At 38.9% G+C, this 20,092-nt stretch overlaps 1 protein-coding gene across 4 annotated transcripts in view; it reads left to right on the plus strand.

Annotated features, from left to right (window-relative positions):
* The window catches only part of phldb2b (pleckstrin homology-like domain, family B, member 2b), a 43,022-nt gene that overhangs the window by 15,412 nt on the left and 7,518 nt on the right, over positions 1 to 20,092 (plus strand). For 2 of the 4 annotated variants that reach the window (XM_020925609.2, XM_055151110.1), the window contains 14 exons: positions 3,340 to 3,459; positions 7,959 to 8,143; positions 8,758 to 9,945; positions 13,061 to 13,432; positions 13,721 to 13,879; positions 13,968 to 14,105; positions 14,950 to 15,078; positions 15,616 to 15,771; positions 15,857 to 15,967; positions 16,608 to 16,682; positions 17,245 to 17,388; positions 18,217 to 18,360; positions 18,451 to 18,550; positions 19,217 to 19,364. In XM_020925609.2, the coding sequence (XP_020781268.1) occupies positions 3,340 to 3,459; positions 7,959 to 8,143; positions 8,758 to 9,945; positions 13,061 to 13,432; positions 13,721 to 13,879; positions 13,968 to 14,105; positions 14,950 to 15,078; positions 15,616 to 15,771; positions 15,857 to 15,967; positions 16,608 to 16,682; positions 17,245 to 17,388; positions 18,217 to 18,360; positions 18,451 to 18,550; positions 19,217 to 19,364 (3,169 nt within the window). The remainder of the gene's footprint in view (positions 1 to 3,339; positions 3,460 to 7,958; positions 8,144 to 8,757; positions 9,946 to 13,060; positions 13,433 to 13,720; positions 13,880 to 13,967; positions 14,106 to 14,949; positions 15,079 to 15,615; positions 15,772 to 15,856; positions 15,968 to 16,607; positions 16,683 to 17,244; positions 17,389 to 18,216; positions 18,361 to 18,450; positions 18,551 to 19,216; positions 19,365 to 20,092) is intronic. The other 2 variants (XM_055151109.1, XM_055151108.1) reach the window with 2 other exon arrangements.

The following is a 20,092-nucleotide window of genomic DNA, read 5'->3' on the forward strand; positions in this document are numbered from 1 at the left end:
GTTAGATATTATAGATATGTTAGACTTAAATTAAATTAAACACGTTGAAAATAATGTTTGCGCATCAAACACTAGTGCTAATTTAATTCACAAACACTTTTATGGCCCTTTCCTTTTATGCTGAGGTAGGAGGAGAAAGGATTAGCGGGTTGTTATTTGTTAGCAAAGGAGTTAGGGACATTAAAACAGGCATCTCAGCAGTCTGGCTAGTAAATCACTAAATCAGGGCACAACACAATTTAACTGCGCTTTAAAGGTGGCACATGGCAGGGCTGGAGAGACTCGGAAATGAGATTTTTACAAGATCTGGCAATGTGCCCGGTGTGCCTGTGTGCGCGTGTGTTTACTGTTAAAATATCCAGCCTTACTGTGACTCAGAGACATTGTTGGGACATGCCTGTTAAAATCACAAATACAGTATTACTAATGACTATTAATGACAACATATCATTATCAGGCTTGTTTTGTCACAGGTCCAGACACGCTCCTCTTTTCTTCAACTTCCTTTTGATCTTTCTGTGTCATGGTGCCACTTTTTCATCGCAGTTGGACAAGATAGTGTTTACAAAAGTATATATTTGAAGGCTTCACACTCCAGCTGTGTAGACTAAACATTCATACATCGTTTGAATGTGTGTGTCAGTGTGTTCGAGTGTGTGTGTCTGTGTGTGTGTGTGTGTGGTGTTGGTTGGCTCTACCTCACCCCAGGTCTCTTTTGTGTGTTTAGAAATTACTGCTTTGAAGGTAAAAATCTGCTTGGACTGCACACATGGTAATCTCCAGTGATGTCTAGACAGGTATGACCTCTTTAAGGTGAACTATAGCTTTGCATTTGGGTTTGTTCGTGTTAAACGGACGATTTGGTTTGAGAGAGAAAATAAGAGAGAACGATGAATAATTTGAACTTTTTTTTTTCATTCACTCCATTTTTGGCATCTGTTTTCTCCAGAGCTGCAGGATTTTGGGGAAAATAACAGTTCAAGGACTTTGGTTAGATTTGCAGTTCAGTTCATGTTCAGTGTACATTTTAAACACAACGTCAAATGCTTTTCTCCATGAAGATGTTATTGCTTTGTCTGGAATATTTCATAGTTGGTATTAAATCTTTCTGTCTTCATGGAGACCAATCCAGACCAAGTTACAGGTCAAATCTGTGGAGAGGCGAGTTTAGAGGTTTATACATAAAAATAAAATATATCTTGTCATCATCAACATAAGACATTCTATTGCCTAAATAATTACCTCACCCTACCTTTGTGTTTTGAGAATATGAGCTGGTCAGTTGAAAGGTCCTACATCTACAAAGCTCAAAATGCTCCGTTCCAACTTGTGATGTCAGGAAGCGGTATTTTTTTAAATTAGCCCTTTAATGTTGATCTGATTCTATGTTATTAGGTTCTTTTTTTAGACCAAGAGTTTGTTTTCATACCTGACAGTTTCGATTGCTCACTAGCGCTCTTCGTCCGAGTGGTCACCTGATGTTTGCTGTGACATGTCCGGTCAGTTGATTTATACAGGTGCATCATGTGACCACTCTGAGGAAGAGCGCTAGTGAGCTGTCGAAACGGTCAGGTATGAAAACAAACTCTTGGTCTGAAAAAAGAACCTAATAGCATAAATTATCAGAAGACCAAATGAACCTCATTGGACTATTGATCTGATTCTAATTTATGACCTACTCTCTTCCACTAAAACTGTTTTTATGTGTGACTTAGGTCTAAGGAATTTGGTATAACTTTAACAGGACTATTACAGACTTTTCACACTTGTATGTGAACTGGGGAGTATTGTCATGCTTATCTGAATGGGAGAAGAAACACGTGCATAACAGTGACAGAGACTCTGCTCCTCCTTAGAATATGCATCATTGTATCCGTATTTATTTTTGCTCCTCTCTGCATTATGTCGGCCCTCCTGTGTGCGTGTGTCTCTCTCTCGGTCTCTACAGAAGTATTTGGACAGCTGTGGTTGGCTGTGTGTATTGCAGAGGTTGTGACCCTGACATCTTGTTTAATACCTGGCTCTCTCTCCTTAAATGATGGCCAGAGTAAACACTGTGGTCCCGGCATGGCTTTGACAAAATCACCACAAGCAGGCGTTTATGTGTGTGGCTTTACGGGCTTACATTCAAAACTGGACTAACTGTTTCTCTATTACACTTAAACTGTATTGTAAAAGCTCTACTCACTGTCAACACTTTCAGTAGTTTGGGTTGAGAATAGACTGTGCACGAATGAGAAAAAATTATCTTGAGATCCATGTGTTTACATTTCCATTTGCAGTAAAGGGTTCGCTTTGCTGAGTTACGTACTTTGAGAAGCTGTAGTTCCAAAAAGCAATGGTGATAAGAATATAAAATCAAATAAATAAAAAATGATAAGGCCAAAATTGTGAACTGACCTGTACAATTAGTTTATTTTGTCTTTAGTCAAAATCTTACCTTGTCTTTTTCACATAGACTGCATCTCATGTCTCATCTGTTGGAAATTGTATCCCATCCATATTATTAAACAGTGTCATTCATAATATTTGACAATCACATTGCCATGACTTTTTGTGTGCAGCTGTTTGTATTTTGTATCGGTTTAATGCCAAATGTGCTTCCTGAAATAACTCTCGACTTAGAAAGAATAGATGTGGGATGAGACATAAATCACAGTAGACAATGCGATAGGGAGGGTTCGATATGGACTTTTTTGAGCAGATAATGATCGGCCTACATCAAATAAAATATTAGCTGTCATGACAGTACAAATGCCAAAGTAGATATAGACAATAAGCAATAATATTGTAATCAAAACATAAAGCGAAATTATCCCCCAAAAAGTATTCAAAATGTACAATATTGTAAAAAATATGAGCTGCCATAAATAAATGACAGAATGCAACACTTAAGTACTAAGTTTGTATCTATAATGAGTCATAAAAGTTCAGATTTCAACCTTCTGCAGTTCAAATCGTATCATAATACAGAATAATAACCAAAAATTTCCAATCAGTACAAAGAGAAAGTCCCCTAAATAAAAACTGACTCCCAAAAGTTATGAAGTTGATGTATTTATCATGACAGGCCTAATCATCGAAATGCACTGAAGACAAACTAGGACTGACACATAGGCACACCTAGACTGGAACAGAAGAAGAAAATTGTACCAAATGTCTTCTAAACTTTCAATACTGGACCTGCTGTCGCCTATCCCTACAATACAAAACACAGTAATATAAAGGTTTTGTATCTTGAGTTCTGGTCCCATTCAAAGGCCAAATATATAAAGAATACATGGCTTATAAATCTCAATGATGAAGAGGAAGTTAAGTTTGTGTGTTTCTTTTTTGCAGGTTACTCGCTGTGTCTGGGCAAATCCTATTTCTTCCGGTTCAATCATCCTGAAGAGGCAACACGAATGAAAAGCATGCTTCCACAAAAGAGCCCCGTGTCAGCTTTGGCTTATAACACAGGTACACAAACCTTTGTCCGACCTCAGTGTGTCTTAACTCAGGTTTCTTTTCTTGGCTTCTCACACCATGCTTTATTTGTGCATTCCTCGTTTCTGGTCCACTGCCCATCCAAACACAAAAGTCTATACATTGTGTTTTCATTGTGAGTCCAATTAGTTTGCTCCATTGGTGTTGTAACTTGTTTTGCTCAAGAAGAATAATTGTCCATTTAATTTTATTAGGGCCTGTTGTTGAGCTTGTTTTTCTTGCCTTGAGTAACACTTAAAGGTTCTGTATTACACAAAAGGGATTCTTGTGATTCTCTGTTACCTCCTGAAAAACATATCTGGAGTTACGTTTTCTTTTATTCACACTCATTCACAAAACAGAATTCCATATATGTTTTTGATGAGGAAACGACATTATAACTTAGATCAGAAAATATCATAATATAGGTTTAGTAATGTTTTAATGAAATGGTTGAAAATGTATAACTTATGGCACAACTTATACCTTCTTTTTAGATAACATTTTCATACACTTTTATATTTTCTTTTGTGATAAAGTCTTGCAGCTGTAAGCCTATATTTTGGACATCCAATATTGATCATTGCGCTTATAGCATACATATGTGCTACCTCAAAGACACATAATCCATCTAGCTTTATAGAAATCTGATAATAGTACATAAAAAATAACCTTGACCTGGGAATTGGACATTGGGAGAGTGGAAATATTTTTTTTTATCTCTCTCATATGTCTTTCCGATACACCTTTACTGCTGCACACATGTGGGAGCTTAACGTGGGAGCACAGTGGAATGTTTGGGTTCTTCGTCATGGAGATACAGCTGGATTTCTGTCTCCATGGTGATTTATCATTCTGTCCCATAATCAGTGGGATCTCTGGCCTTTTGACTTTAAACTACAAAAATTAAACACAGTCTTTTAACACTATCATGTTCTTATGGTAATGTCTGTATGAGTAAGCAAAACTCCATGCATAATATACAGGATTAGAATTAACTAAAATGAATTAGAAAAAAAACGAATCAGAATCATGTATTTCAAATTCTATTTTTCTGTACGTGAACGTGACCTATTCAGTTACAACACAATTTACAACTCATATTTTAGTGTAGCACAGAAAAAAAACAAAACCTTCCTCACCACTACAAAGCTAGATGTACCCACGATAAATATAACATATTGAACAAGTCAATATAGTAATTATCATGTCAGGCAGATGACATTTTTGGAAAGTAATATCCAAACAGAAGTTGCACATTTTTTGCAAACAGAGAAGACCTTGACCTTTTGTGCCAGTTTTCATGTAATTACAGAGGTACTCCATAAACCAAGTCAAAACATCTGCAATATGACAGTTTGAAGACAGATTCTACCATAAGAGTTTGACCCGCCCTCCACCACAGATGGTGTAACAGAAAGAAAACTTATTGCATTTAAAGGTGATCTATGAAAGTCACATTGGTATATTATTACTTTGCCTGGAATGTTGTATGGCATAAGCGCCACAATCTTGCATTTGTTCAGATTTGTTCAGTTCAGGCATTTAATTCCAAAAAAATTAAATAAATACTTGACCTTGGCTTCATTTACCCGTCTCAATGGAGATATATGGGTTTTAATGCTGCGTTCATGTGGTCTTCGGGAACTTAGGAAAATGTTTTTCCGAGTTGAAAAATGCACATGACTGGAGCTCAAGTTGGAAAAACAACTTGGGAACTTGGGCCAAATACGTCTGCCCGTGTTCTGCACTTGACGTCACTGCTTTGTGGAGATGAACGGAAATCACCGCTTAGTTAGTTTAGAAAGCTAGTAGATTTTAAACACTGTTAATGAGCGGCTCTGTGATTTTAGTGATGGTGACGTCAATATCCCGACTTTCCGAGATAAAAGCATGTGAATAAATGAAGATGAAAAGACTAAAATGATTCAAAGTGAAAAAAACAACCTCATGAACGCAAACAAGTCAGAACCCTGACATCTCCTCTCAGAATCCCGAGTTCCCAAGGACCACATGAATGCAGCATAAGGCATACTTTGGAACATTCCAGGCAAAACAGGAACATCTCCATGGAGAAGGTTTCTGCCCCTCTGCTGAATCTCAGATAGGCCTAGTGCACTTTTAAATCACTAGTCCAGGTTAAACTAGGTCAAAACAAATACATGGCTAAACCAAGACTCACATTTGGATCATAGTTACTAATATTCACAACCTATTAATAACAAAAAGCAAAACAAAATCACAATTAAACCAAAATTACCAAAGCTACAGCATAAGCAGTTTCTTGCCATACCACAGAAATGCACTGCCCTCCTGAGACCTCCTTCCTGCCTCTCTCACACATTTGGTCCAGAAATGTTAAACTAAACTGCCAATGCCAAAGTCTTACCCCGCTGACTATAAAGTACACACCTAATGGGAGAACAGCCATACAAAACAAACCCGTCCAGGAGTTACAATAGAAGAGAGCTGGACCATGAGCATCGGTCTGCCCATGTATGGACATAAGCTGTGCGTATGTCTCTGCAGTGCTAGATCTTATGATGCCTTTGACTTTCTGCTCCATTCATTTCCACCATGTTTGGACTGTCACATAGATGATAACAAATGGCGTTCACTTATGGTCGCATTACTCCTAATTTCACAAGATTTCTGTATGTTCTGTTAAATTCCTTGGCACACCTTTGGATACATATGGGACTATACATCTTTGTGCTACTCCTGTTGTTATGTTTTAAGGGTAAGGCTTTGCTGTGTGGGTGTGTGAAGCCATAAAACACTGGGTGGTCTCTGCTTGTACAATGTAATAACGTCTTTTCCACATAAATCCACAAATGATTAAAGAAAGCTGCCCAGGTTTCCCCTCTATTGCTATTACCTTGTCTTTCTATTCCATCACCTTTTGTTTTGATCATTTTGCCCCAAAGTAGAGCGAGGTAGAAATATATGTTGGCTGATAGTAGCTTTCTTAAAAATAAGTTGAATGGACCGAAATGGACGTGGACTTGGTGGTTTTGAAGGCACTTAAAAGGAAAGAGGAAAGGGCGGGTGCCTTCTCTGGGATTTCAGGAATATTCTGTAGTTATGCTGTGGTTATTTTTAAAAATCTAAACTTAAGAAACTCAAACCAGATTAGAGTCAACCTATTTCTGTTGCATTACATAGGCAGATATGAACAAGAGATTTCATAAGTAGCATTCATAAGTAGAAAAGTACATTGTTTTATTAAGAGCTTTACTGCTGACTGAATGCGTTATTATGCCTCTTTGAATTAATATATACTCAACTGGTTTATGACAATGTAACCTTCATTGGTTTTACTTTCTAAAATTATAATCTCAAATGGAGGGTATTACTGAAGATTACTCTATGTAGCAATTAACTATTATTGAAGGAAATCTCCTAACTGAAAATCCACAAACATTGGGCTTTAGAATTTTTGGATTGGGATTGGGACCATAATCGTTTTAATCGGATGGCTTAAAGTTCAATCTTTTACAACAAGCATTGGTGAATAATACTTCCTGAGACCTTTTAAAATACTTTTTGCTTCAAGTGGATAGGTTCAGTGATTACAGATAACACAGTAAAAAGGCGAATTCTACTATAGAATGATGACCTGTCTTTAAATGGCCCATATTATGCTATTCTCTGATCTATGTTTTAATGTTGTTTCCTCATCAAAAACATGCCTGGAGAAAAAACAGAAAACTCTGTTCCACCTTGTAATGTCATATAATACAGGAAGAGCCCTACTGTGTTTTAAACTCCATACATCTTCACCAGAATCATTTGGAGGGTTTCAGCTCTGGAATCTTTATTAAACAAATGTAAAAAAGCAGCTGTTAACCTGAAAACAACCACAGCATGACCTCGCAAGGTAGAACAGAGCATTTTGTGCTTTGGAGATGTAGATTAGCTAATAATAAAGCATTACTCAATCATTTGTGAATAAAACAAAACACAACTCCAGGTATGTTTTGAGGAGGTAACAACATTCAAGCTTTGGCTAAAACTCACTCAATTTTGCATAATATAAGACCTTTAAGTAAGTAAGTTAGTATGTTTTTTATTTATATAGTGCTTTTCACAGATATATGTAACAAAGATGCTTTACAGATCTTGATTCATTCACTCTGTACCTGGAAGTAGTAAGCTACTATTGTAGCCACAGCTGTCCTGGGGCAGACTGACAGAAGCGAGGCTGCCAATCTGCGCCGTCGGCCCCTCCGACCACGACCATCACTCACGCACACAGCACATTCATACTAGGCAATGTGGGTGAAGTGTCTTGCCTAAGGACACAACTACAGTTTTTTTGAGACTGACACCCCCCTGTGGCACCTTCATTTTCCCAGCGGTCTCCCATCCAAGTACTAACCAGGCCCGGCCTTGCTTTAACCTCAATTTCAAAACAGGATCTATTTAAGTCATTATGTCACATGAACTCAACCTATTAATGTGTTAATTATTTCCCTTCTTCTCACCTACAGACTACCTGAAGTTCAGCAGTGACTACAGCCATGGCGTGGTGGGAGGGACCAACAGCGCCCGGGGCATGCGCTCGGCATCTGAACTCCGTGATCTGATGGACACACTTCAACGCAAGAAGATCGCCCTTGAAAATAGTCTCAGAGCAAATGGAAGTGCTAACCCCTCCTATTTCAGCGTCACACAGGTAACTGACACAACAAACATAAAGTAACAGTACCAAAAATCACAATTATCGTTTATTTTTCCTTTTGCATTTTCAGTGTTTAATGTCGATACTAAGAAAAATTATTCATAATACTGATATAACTGGTATTTTTTACACTAAATAATAGCAGTTTCTAGACCATGAGGACCATTCAAAATGCTTTCAGGAAAGGTTAAAATTTGTAAATTTTTTGTGTTTTTTTTTGTTTTGTTGTGATATCAGTATTTGACAGATAGAACAACAATTTTTGGGGGTCAATATTTATCGTGTATACATTTTGTTTGTACTAGTGGTTGTATTAGTGTGTGTGTGTTTTTTTGGGTTTTTTTGTTGCAAATAATAAGAGTTGAGCTGTATAAAGTCTGTGGCTCATTATAGATACATACAAACTAAAATACATTCAGCTATTTATTTATTGCAACTCGTGTTTTTTAAAGAAATATTAATAATACTTTTTGGATCGAATTCTAATTTATCGTTTTGTTTCAGTTGTATGTTCTGAGTATAGGCCAATTTTTGCCTATCACAAGATGGATCAATTTCTTCCCATTTTATACTGGAATAACTTTTTTTTTTTTTTTCTTGCTTCCCAGTCTCCGCCCACAACACCTATAACCACGCCTCCCTCATCCTCATCAGCCTATCAGGAGCAGGCCAGGCGGATCTATGGCTCTGACCGTCCACCCATTTCAATTAAAACCGTTACTTCTCTCTCCTCCGGGCGCCGATCTGACCCATCTTCATCAAGACCATCCAGCCGTAACCAAGACAACATCCTCCTTGGCGTGAGTGATGGTCGCAGACATTACAACCAAAATTCCTCACTGCTGTCAACTTGGAATGGAGGCGGGTCTTCAAATTCTGTTGCTGGGGGTGACACTCTCCTCCTCACCCTCCCTCCATCTTCTTCTCGTACCCCGTCTTCAGGAGGAGCAGTGAGCATGCCCTCCAGCCCTCGACTTGGAAGGCGTAGTTTTGGGAGTCAAGAGCCAACCACTACCACTCGAACCAGGAAGTACTCCGCTGGCTCCCTTAACAGTATGATGGCAGGAGGGCACAGCCGATCTTTGCCACGCCTTTGTCCCTCCCCTTCACCACGAGATAACAGCAATGGGATGTTGACACTATCTACCCTGCCAACACGGCGATCTGATACAACTGGAAGTTATAAACATAGCAGAGATCATTATAATAATAACGTCAATTCAAATCTAGACTTGAACCATAACTCCAGTCAACTGTCGTCAAGCAGGAATCAAAATCAGAGCACAATTTTGGGTGAAGGTGTTGTCTCCATTTCTCTCTCTGCTCCCAAGACAAGCACAAGCACGCCCACTTCACCGACGAATGCTCCCCCAGATGTGACTATCCCCTCCCGGGCTGGGGGCTCCAATTCTCCTCGTGTGGCCAAAAAGCTAAGCCTGACTTCCACAAGCTCCATAGGATCAACAAACTCTAGTCCTTCAGATCAAGAAAGAGGCGTCAGTAATGGAAATGATTCTGGTCTAGGTGAGAGGGACAGGCGCGGGGTTGGAACAGACTATACAAGTCCTGGTTTTGGGATAGGTGAGCGGAGAGCATCTTTTGGGAAGGCTGGGATAGAGTCGGGAATAGGGTTTGGAGAGAGGAGGCAGTCATTTGGAAAAGCAGGAATTGTACCTCCAGGTGGATTCAGAGAAAGAAGAGGAAGCATCAGCTCATTGAGTGGTAAAGAGGAACTGACCGATTATCACCAACGCCAAAAAGAGGAGAGGCTTCGAGAACAAGAGGTGGAAAGACTGGTGAGTTTTATTACTTCATATTAATATTGTACATCTCCGATTTCTTTTAGGTAAGAATTGTGTTTATGCACAATGTTTCTCCCAGTGTGAATAAATTATAGAAAAAATGGTAAAAAAAAAAAAAAATCCTTAGTTTTTCTCAAAATAAAAACACCTTTGCAATACAAAGTAAACATTCAAAACCAAAATGCGAGTATGTATATGTAACTTTTCTGATGACATGTCCACAACCTACTTGTCTCCATGTAAATATTATTGCTTCACTTGGAATGTTCTACAGTATACTATTTAGCTAATCTATTTTACTTTTATTCAGTTGCAGGTGGTTTGTTGTTGGAAAAAATATACATAAAACATAAATTAACTGTGTACAATATTTTCCTTATCAGGCCTGTATACAGTCTATGGTCAATACCAGTGTGTCCCAAACTTTTTTTCTGGGGACCCATTTTTTAAAAGTCACACACCTTTGTGACCCAAGTCAGTAGACATTGCTTGTAAATCACAAAATAACAGTGGAGTTGACCATTTTTGAACATTAATGAGGATATTTTATTGTTGACTGAGTAACTCAAGTTGACTCAAGTTGTTTCAGTCATTGAACCAGTAATAAAAAGGATCCATAAGGTGCCTATATGGACATTAAATGTAGCCCATTTCTTTTTCTTTTCAGCATTCATTGAACCACCAGTATTAAAAAATATTAAATAATAAAATAATTACAAAAAGATTAGAAATTATACAGAACATGTCTTAACATTTCAACATGTGTCAGAACTGTATATTGCAGACCCACCTGAGGGTCATGACCCAGTCTTTGGAAAACACTAGTCTAGACCAAGTTAAAGAAGTGGACTAAGGAAGTGTGACGTTACTCGTAGCGTTCATCAGTTAGATAAGTTTAATGCCACATTGTTGAACATTCAGGGTAAGAAAAGTTATTAGGTTATATTAAGCTGAGGATTCCCTGTCTTGATTTTAGCCTGCTGTTATCCTGCCATGCATACTCTCCCAGGGAGCTCAACACACGCACACATATGCGCATACTGAGGTTGACCACTAGACAGATGCCTCTGGACCATTGCCCAAACTAACAGAACTATTCTTAACTCTTTTGCTGAGTGTTTGTGTATGTGTGGTGTATGTGTGGTGTATGTTTATGTCAGTCATCTGGAGGTCCCTGCGGTTTGGTTCAGGCCAGTGAGGACCCGCACAGCCCTGGAGTCAGATGTGGGCTTGTGAAATAAGAAGATTAGAGAGTGCAGTCATAGCATAGCAGGTGGATAAACACAAGCATGGAGCACATATAATGACAAGTGGGCTTAAGTCCCTCCAGTCTTCACTTGACATATCTCTATGGTTCACACGGCCGTATAATAAATGTGGTCTAAGACTTGTGAGAAATATTTTCTGGACAATTTACAAACCAAACTTTATTTTATGCATGCCACTTGATACGGTTTATGCAGCAAGCCATCTGAATGATAGACGAGTAGTGTTAAATTTCATGATATAGCCTATGTACTTCCACTCAACGTAATTTAATCGGGTCAGAAATCATATTTATTAAATTCAAAGGTTCTATATTGCGCAATACTGACTCTTGTTAACTTTAAGCAACATTATAATGGTGTTACCTCATCAAAACATACCCAGAGTTGTGTTTTGTTTTATTCACACATGTTTGAGTAATCCTTTATTATTCTGTCTACATCTCCAATGCTCAAAATTCTTTGCTCCAGCTGTCATGAAGCAGGAGTTAACAGCTATTGTTTTAGTATTTTTATTTTATTTATTTTATCTACATATTCATTTTTGTTGAGGAAACAACATTATAACATAGATCAGAAAATAGTGTAACATGAGCACTTCAACACATTTGTTTTGTAGTTCCAGTGCTCAATGTATCTATTCTGGTGGAGGTTGTGTCACCTGCTTTTTTGGCATGAAGACCTTTTTCCTGAAACGTTCCACAGTATGGCATTAAACTACTGTTACTAGGTTACAAGTGTGTGTATTTTTCACCTTATAAGAACATGGTTTATTAAATGAGTGGAGTCCCTTCTCCAAAGATCTGACCTGCATCATCTTTTCATCTTCATGTAGTAGATGGATAAATGAAAAGCTATACTGTAGAAAATTCCAGACAAAGCCGTAACATTTCAATGAAGTTACACAGTGCATCTTTAAATTAGCCTATTATCTTATCTTACTAATTGGATGTTCACAGTTTCTGACATAAAATTGCACATGCAGATCGAAGACCCACTGTCCAGCTAAAGCTTACTGGTCATATTTAAAACGACTCTGCCCTCTAGTGGTGGAACAGAATAAGTGCAAATAAACCTGTACGCCAAATATTTCTCTTGCTGTTGGCTGTGTAGTTGACAGTGGATTACTATAAAAGCTCCAAATGGCGTGTGTCCATTAGAATAGAACAAGGTGATAAACCAACGATGTCCCCTTATCACATGCTATTAATGAACACTGCTGCTTTGAAGTTCAATCCCATATCATTATTTCAAAGTATTTTTATTTCTGGATTACATTGTGTGAATTATATATGCTAAGAATGGCTGTCCTGGGCCCCACACAGGGTTTCCTAGAGGCACGTTCATGTGAATGGTGTCAGGCTTTCTTGTTGTACTGTGCATACTTGTGACCACAGTTGACAGCTGTCCACCTTGTTATTAGCTCGCTGCCCGTCTCTCCTCTCTCTCTCTCTCTCCTCTCTCTTTCTCCTCTCTTTCGCACATAAGTCTGTATGGAGATCTGTTTCCTCCAGGCTGTCCCTTTCTCTTTTTTCACTGACACATTTGCATTTTGCCCTCCCTGTTTCTGGAGTGATGTATTCCACCCCTCTTTGGCCACAGCAGTTTAGTGGTGTAGGCAAAACAGTAGCAGTATGTTAGGACACTTTGCTGCATGCTCTGAGTGATTTGAACAGTTAAATATATTGTACATATTATATAAACAGAGGATAGAAGGGATGCTGCCTCAGGTAATTTCAAATATTTGTGGATTAAAATTTATATTTTGACTATTTTCTGTAAATTTCATGCAACCTTTCATAGTTTTTATTCAGTACATGTTTGTGTTTTTGTGGTTATTTTAGGAGAGACAGCGTTTGGAGACTATTTTGTCTCTGTGTACAGAGCTGGGCCGCTCTGACCGAGAAGAAAATGGAACAAGTCCCACTTCTGCTGTGGCCGACCTGCAAAAGATCAACCAGGAACTCGAAAAACTCCAACTCAACGATGATGACGATGATGCACCTTCAGTCTTCTCCGACTCTTCAGCTGTTAATGGAATTATGGGAAATGGTCACCTGACCTCACCTGGCTCAGAGAACGGTTTCTATGACGATGATGTCCCGGTACGTCAGCGGCACAGCAGCGGTACTCGGGACAATAGGGCAGAGTCTCCGGCTGTGAGTCTGCGTAGCTTTGCTCCCTCTCCATCACCACGTGGACAGAGGACCAGTGAGGTACAAAAACACTTTTAAAAAATTTTTATGGCATCCTTATAAGATGAATGAGTTTGGACATGACACCTGTTCTGTGTTTTGCTGTAAAAAGAAATACAGCATGTTAAAGTGCCACTAATATACATTTAAGAGTGTGTAAACCATAGTTGTGGGGGAACATGTTACTATTTAGAAGGGCAGCTGGCTTTTATATTTTTATGTGAACATATTTGCAGGTATCTTTGGAGACAGATTAATCAAATATATTAAAATATAGAGGTATATCTTTAAATTTGTCTTTGTTATCAGGGTCTGGACACTTTTCACCGGAGAGGACAGAATCAGCTTTCATCTGATGGAGAAGTCCGGCGCGTGGAAGAAGAAAGGATCCAAGTCCTGAATAACATGGAGGAGCTGGAGCAAAAGATAAAAGAGCTGGACAACCAAATTGAGGAGTCTGCCAGAGAGGTAAAGACTAAACCATCACATTAACGACAGCCTTTAATGGAATATGTTTTAGTAAAAGACCCTTAAATATGATGTGTGTTTATGAAAGGTGGAGGTGGAGCGAGCTCTTGTTGAGGCTGAACAAGAGTCTGAGGTAGCTGCTCTGCAACAGGAGAAAGACGCTCTTGAGTCACTCCACAACAAGATGGCCGAACTAGAGAACAAATCAAAACAAGAAAAAGACAAGGTATTTTGCATGCCATAATTACTGTAAGGACTTTTTTTTTGTTGGTGTCAAGCGTAACAACAAATGTCCTTATAAAATATGGTAAGTGTGTATGAGAAGGCCTCTCCTACATTTGTGGGTCATGTGACTCGAGGGTAGGTGCTAATCCTTCTCATACTGCCTCTAGTCCAAATATATATCTGCTAACACTGCCGTGGGTGTAGTGGTCACACACTGATCACATCTAACAAACACTGCAGTTGGACACCTGTGGATGTGCTCCAAGGGTCTGTAACAGAACAACATACTAAACAAAAGTGCTACTGAATACAAATATAGGTTTTATTTGCATTCAGTAGCACTGAATACACTGTACTACATATATTGGATATACTGGGATGCTGACATCTGTGTGTCAGCTTTACATATATGTAGAGCTATGCAGTAATATGCCAACTATAGTGTCTTTTGCTCCGTGCTGAATTAAGTGACGTAATGTAGGGGAAGGAAGTGCTTGTACAGATTTTGGCTGTCTATTATTTTCAAAGAGAATCCCTAACGTTTGTGCTAGTTAACCCTTTCTTAGCAACTCCAAATCTGTCCCTGTTGCTCTTTCATCTCCAACCAGCCTCCCTGTCTTTTTCATCTGAGAAAGGCGTGAGACCGTTAATGCTTACTCACAACCAATCAAACTATCAATCACATGTTCCCATTTAATGATCTGATCATTGTAGTGACTAACGATGACACCCGCTCCCACTAACCTGCCATCCTCTCTGTCTCTCGTGTGTGTCTGTCCCGGATGTACACACGCTGTGTACATGGTGTGTGCTTGTGTGCTTGTGTGCACGCCTGTGTGTGTCAGGCCTGTGAGTTGCTGCAGGCAGAAAGGGGCAGAGTAGAGAGGTTGGCTCAGATTGTGTGTGAGCAGCGCTCCCAACTGGACAGCTGCCCTGAAGCCACCAAGGAGCCCCTGCAGGAGCAGCTAGCCAGGGTCAGTACACATCCACACTCACAGGTCACAGTAACACCATATTGGTTCATATACATAAACATGAGAGCTTTGAACTTGCTTTCTCCTTCCTGAGCTCTGAACTCTGCATTAATTTAGATAATGTTTAAAATGTATTATTTGGTTTACTAACAGTTTCAGTTTGTCCTCTATTTTAAATATGAGAAAGAAGTGCATAAATGCATGTAAATGGACTCTGGGTTCACATAGCCACCTGCTTGTTTCAGAACAGAAGTAATGATAAACTGCATGTGGAAAATATGTGGGCTTTGAGCTTTTGACAAAACAAAGAACACCATGCTGCTGAGCTTTGTTTAGTTTGTTTTTGTGCCTCTGCCTTAATGGACTTCGTAAAGGTGTAAACTAACAAGATAATTTGGTAGCCTAATGTGCACTATAATGCATCACATGTTTCTGTATTGGCAAAATGTCTGGTGTGTGTGGGTCACTTTGATTGAATTGATTGCATAGATCTCCCATAATGCAGTTGTTGTATCATAATATGTAACTTTCTTTTAGGACTGTGAGGTGCTGGAAGCGGAGACAAAGCGTTTTGAGGACCTGGAGTTCCAGCAGCTGGAGACAGAGAGCCGCCAGGATGAGGAAAAGGAGCTACAAACTCAGGAGCTGCTTCGGGAAATTGCAGACTACCAACGGAGCACTGTCACTCGAAAGGTTTGAGACTAGTTAAACTATTTATGTAAAGAAATCACAGATAGGCAACAGTTTATGTGTAATTCTGATTTATTGTCTTCGTAAGGAACGACTGTTGACTTTGAAGAAACAAGCAGCACAGATCACACAGCAGGCTCAGAGAGAGAAGGAAAGCTTCCTTAAAGAGCGCACCAACCTAGAGGCAATGCTCCAGAGGGTATGTACTCAAAGTAGTTTCATTATTATACTAAAAAAATTTACTAACGGATTTACTGCTACCACATAACATATTTAAATCATCTTGTTTCCTTTTATTGTTTTGAAATGCTATATTTTCTGAAAAAACGTATTTACATCGTTTAGAAGTTTCATTTTAATTTTTGAGGCTCTTGAGTCCTCCCTCCCTTTGCTCCTTGAGCAAAATCACTCCCCCTTCAGAGCACTATTGCAATCTTCGTGTGTTCTGCTAATGAAGCTACTGCACATCGCTTCAGTTTTGTCAAGTTGTTGTGTACAGTTTTGTTTTGTGCTTTTGTATATTTATATGGAAGCCTACGGGTTGAACATTTGACAGAATCAGGCTAGTTACAAGTAAAGTTTGAATGGGCCCGGAAGAGATTGCTTGATTACTGAAACATGCATGGATTACATCTAAAACCTCTTCAGGCATGTTTTTGATGAGGGAACAATGTTATAACATGATAAAAACACAAAAAATACATTTTGCATCATACCAATATAGTATATTGGTAAGCTAATGCCTAATATTACATCTTCACACAGACCAAAAAATAATAAATCACTTTTTGGGGTTAGAGTTTCTTGGAATTAAAATGGATGTCCTTTTCTGTTTATAGGAAAAGGAAAATCTTGCTGTACTGGAAAGAAAGTATGCTGAGCTGACCGGTGGCAGAAACTTCACTTTGAGAGAGGTAAGCCTGAGGGACAGCTGTCAAACCGGAGTGAGCCTCCTCAATTCCTCCTTAAAGAGACAGATCTACGAATAGCATCTAATGGTTGGGCTTGGGTCTCCTTTCCCTGTCAGGACACTGTCTCTCTGACTGATGTGTGTCAGTCATTTACTGAAAACTGCCTTGACCCCAACCCCACCTCACCCCTCCCACATCCAGACAAGCTGTACAGCCTCACTACTCTCCTTTCCTCTCTTTATATTAAAAATGCCAAGGTAATTTTGTCCCTTTGCTGTGTCTGTCTGTCATGAAAACTTTTTTGTTGCAAGAATTTGTGTATGACTGTTTTACTAAATGACTGCAAACCTCACAATAAGAATCATTTAACCAAAATGGTGTAATTTTTGTTTTTACTTGATTGTGTAATGAGTTGTTGCTAACTAAACCTGCAGCGTTGCAAGCTAACACTAAAATCACAGCATTTCCAGGCACTTCTGTTGCAATAATGTGTTAAATAGACCCACTTGCTTCTTGCTATGCCTCACCCTTTCTGTCTAACCCATGTCCCCACGGCACTTTCCAGGGATATGTCACAGTCAGTGAACTCAATGAGCTTTACTCACAACTGGGGGGAGACCCTAAAGCCCCCGCTCCCTCCACTGACTGTCCTGATACCAAGGCTAACTCCTCCAGTGACGAGGAACCAAGCAAACCCATGGAGGAACAGGTGTGTGGAGAGCGATTCAAAATGATTGTTTTTCAGATAAAAATAAAGATAGGATGTACATTTTTAAAAAATGAAATCTGTGATACTGAGGGATTTTACTCTTTTTATAATGCATTCACAGCTTGAAGTTGTAGGTAGTTGTAGGTAGCAACATTTATTTATACAATAATTATAAGAAAGTTGTTGAAACAGAAACCAGAGGAGCTTGTATGTAACAAGGCATATGAGAGGCCACGTCTAATATAATAAGGTTATACAAATAGGATCATCTATATTTAATTCTCTCTTTTTAGTACTTATTTTGGAGATGGTGAAAAATCTCAGCTTCAATATCAGTTTCTGTGTAGTTGTTTAAATTTCTGATTTTACTTTTACTTATTTATTTAAATATTCTCATACACACAAACTCACACACATTGATTTATGCTCTTTAAATGTATCTCCTTTACTTCTTTTTCAACTTAAACTCTTTTAATCTCTTTCTTCTTTTCAAAGCTTTGTATTTCTTCTTCACCTGCCTACTATTCTACTTCTGACCCTCCTCCTCGCCCCCTCCCCAAAACGGTGTACTCTGTGCACTGGCCTGAAGTCATGGTGACTTATCGGGACCCCTCCCCCCTCCCCGACTCTCCCCCTCCTCCCCTCCCTGCCAAACAACACCATCACCGCCACAGGCAGGTAATGTGTGTGTGAGCAGTTAGCTTAGTTTAGTTGTCTTTCTTTATACAACCACCAGATGGCAGCAATGCCCCCTGTTATATGGGTCATCATTTAACTCAACAAAACAATGATTTAAAAATAAATTTTAAAAAATGTGTTTTTGTGCAGCATTTCCGTTTGCTGGAGGAGAGGAAAAGGTTTGATAAGGACAGTGGATCTCACCTTAGTGACACTTTACCCAGAAAGAAAACAACACCAGCTGTTACTCCCCAATTTACATGTGCAACCCTGGGGAGAAGCTTTCCCACTAAGGTAGATATGGGCCGTTATTTTCTAGTGTAAATCATGATCATTATTATTTCTTTTATGAAATGTTATATGATAAACCTAAATATTTTTCAGTCTCATCAGCCTTTGGTGCAGAGTACAAGTTGCGGCAGCATCTTACCCAGAATGCTCTCCTTATCCAGCAAAGAAAGTGACTCTCGCCGTCTGCACAAAGGTATAATAGATTCTCTAACTCTATAACTAACTGACCAATGTTGCTATCAAAATGGGCAAAAGAAGAAACATCCTTGTTCCAAGAAAAGGCACGTCCCTACACTAATTATTGCACATTCCATCACTATCTTCTTTCTCTAATGACAGTCCGTGTTGAACATCACGCCCCACACAATCCTAAGTACTTATACTACTAAAGTAACTCTTCATATGTCTGGAGTCTGTTAGTGGATAATTATATGTCTGTAATGTTGTGGTAATTTTATTCATGATTTATAAACTGGTAAAATGTTTTATGCGCTTTGGTCTCTAACTTCTCTTGCTCATTAGATGGGTGGGCTTAGTACACTGGGCAGATGCTATCAAGCTGTTTGTATAAAAGTGGATTCTTCCTGTCCATACACTGTCTCTCCGAAAACAGTTTGTCATATTGTTCATGCATAGAGTTTTTGAGACCACTGGAAAATCCGAAAATCTTAAACTTTGTATTATAGTCTTTTTTTCTCCTAATTGAGCATATTGGATTGATTTTCACTCTGGCGGGGCATAGTGACTTAAAAATCCAACCAAATGGACAGGATGTGCCAGGAGGTATACAATCCAGAAAAGCTCTGTTTACAAAAGAACGTTGTACTGAAGTCACCTCTGTTTCTTTTCATGTTTCTAGGTCAACCTGGCTCAAGAGCTGCTTCTCAGACAAATGTCTACCTCGATGGCTTTGGATATCGAGACCAGGCCTTTGACACAATGAGCGTGGATAGTACAGACTCAATAGAAACCAGCATCTCTGCTTGTTCTCCTGACAATGTATCCAGGTCAGTATGTTTACAGTGCAGGTGCAATGTTCACTACTATGTCTTTTTACTTTAGATTTTTCACTACAATTTATCAGTCTGGTTTTAATGGTGCACTATGTAACTTTTCAGTTCGGGGTCTGTCACGTTCTTGTTTCTATGAAAATCCATGGTATGACATTAAACAGATCTAGAAACACGGGCATTCTGACTGTGAGTGGGGTCGCCACTCCACAGATCTGACCTGTAACTTGGCCTTGTTTGGTCTCCATGATGGTAGAAAAGTTTAATACCATACTGTGAAATATTCTAAACAAAGCAATCACATCTCCATGGACAAAAGCAGGTGGTGCACCCTTCACCAGAAAAGTTACACAATGCACCTTTAAAATCAAAAGGATGGAAAAGAACATAGTTGTTTTAGTGTTTTAGTGCATTAAAAACTAATTGATTGAAGTGAGATTACAGTAATAAAATCCCATATTCAGTATCAGTATTACTTTCTGTATACTGAATCTGATTATTTGTGAGACAAACTAAAGCATGATTACATTTTGAATCTTGTATTCAGAGTCTAATCATCACTGTGGCAGCTGCTTATTTCACTATAATCATTTAAAGATGATTTGTGTAACTTTTCAGATAGCGATTCTGCCACCTGCTTGTCTCCATGGGGATGGTATTACTGAATCTACCATTCATTTAATTATGGGTGTTTTATTTGCTCAATGAACATGCACACCTATAGT

Source organism: Boleophthalmus pectinirostris, unplaced genomic scaffold (assembly GCF_026225935.1).
Source record: "Boleophthalmus pectinirostris isolate CB_2022bp ecotype Guang Dong unplaced genomic scaffold, ASM2622593v1 HiC_scaffold_15, whole genome shotgun sequence".
In the NCBI taxonomy this organism is placed as follows: domain Eukaryota; kingdom Metazoa; phylum Chordata; class Actinopteri; order Gobiiformes; family Gobiidae; genus Boleophthalmus; species Boleophthalmus pectinirostris.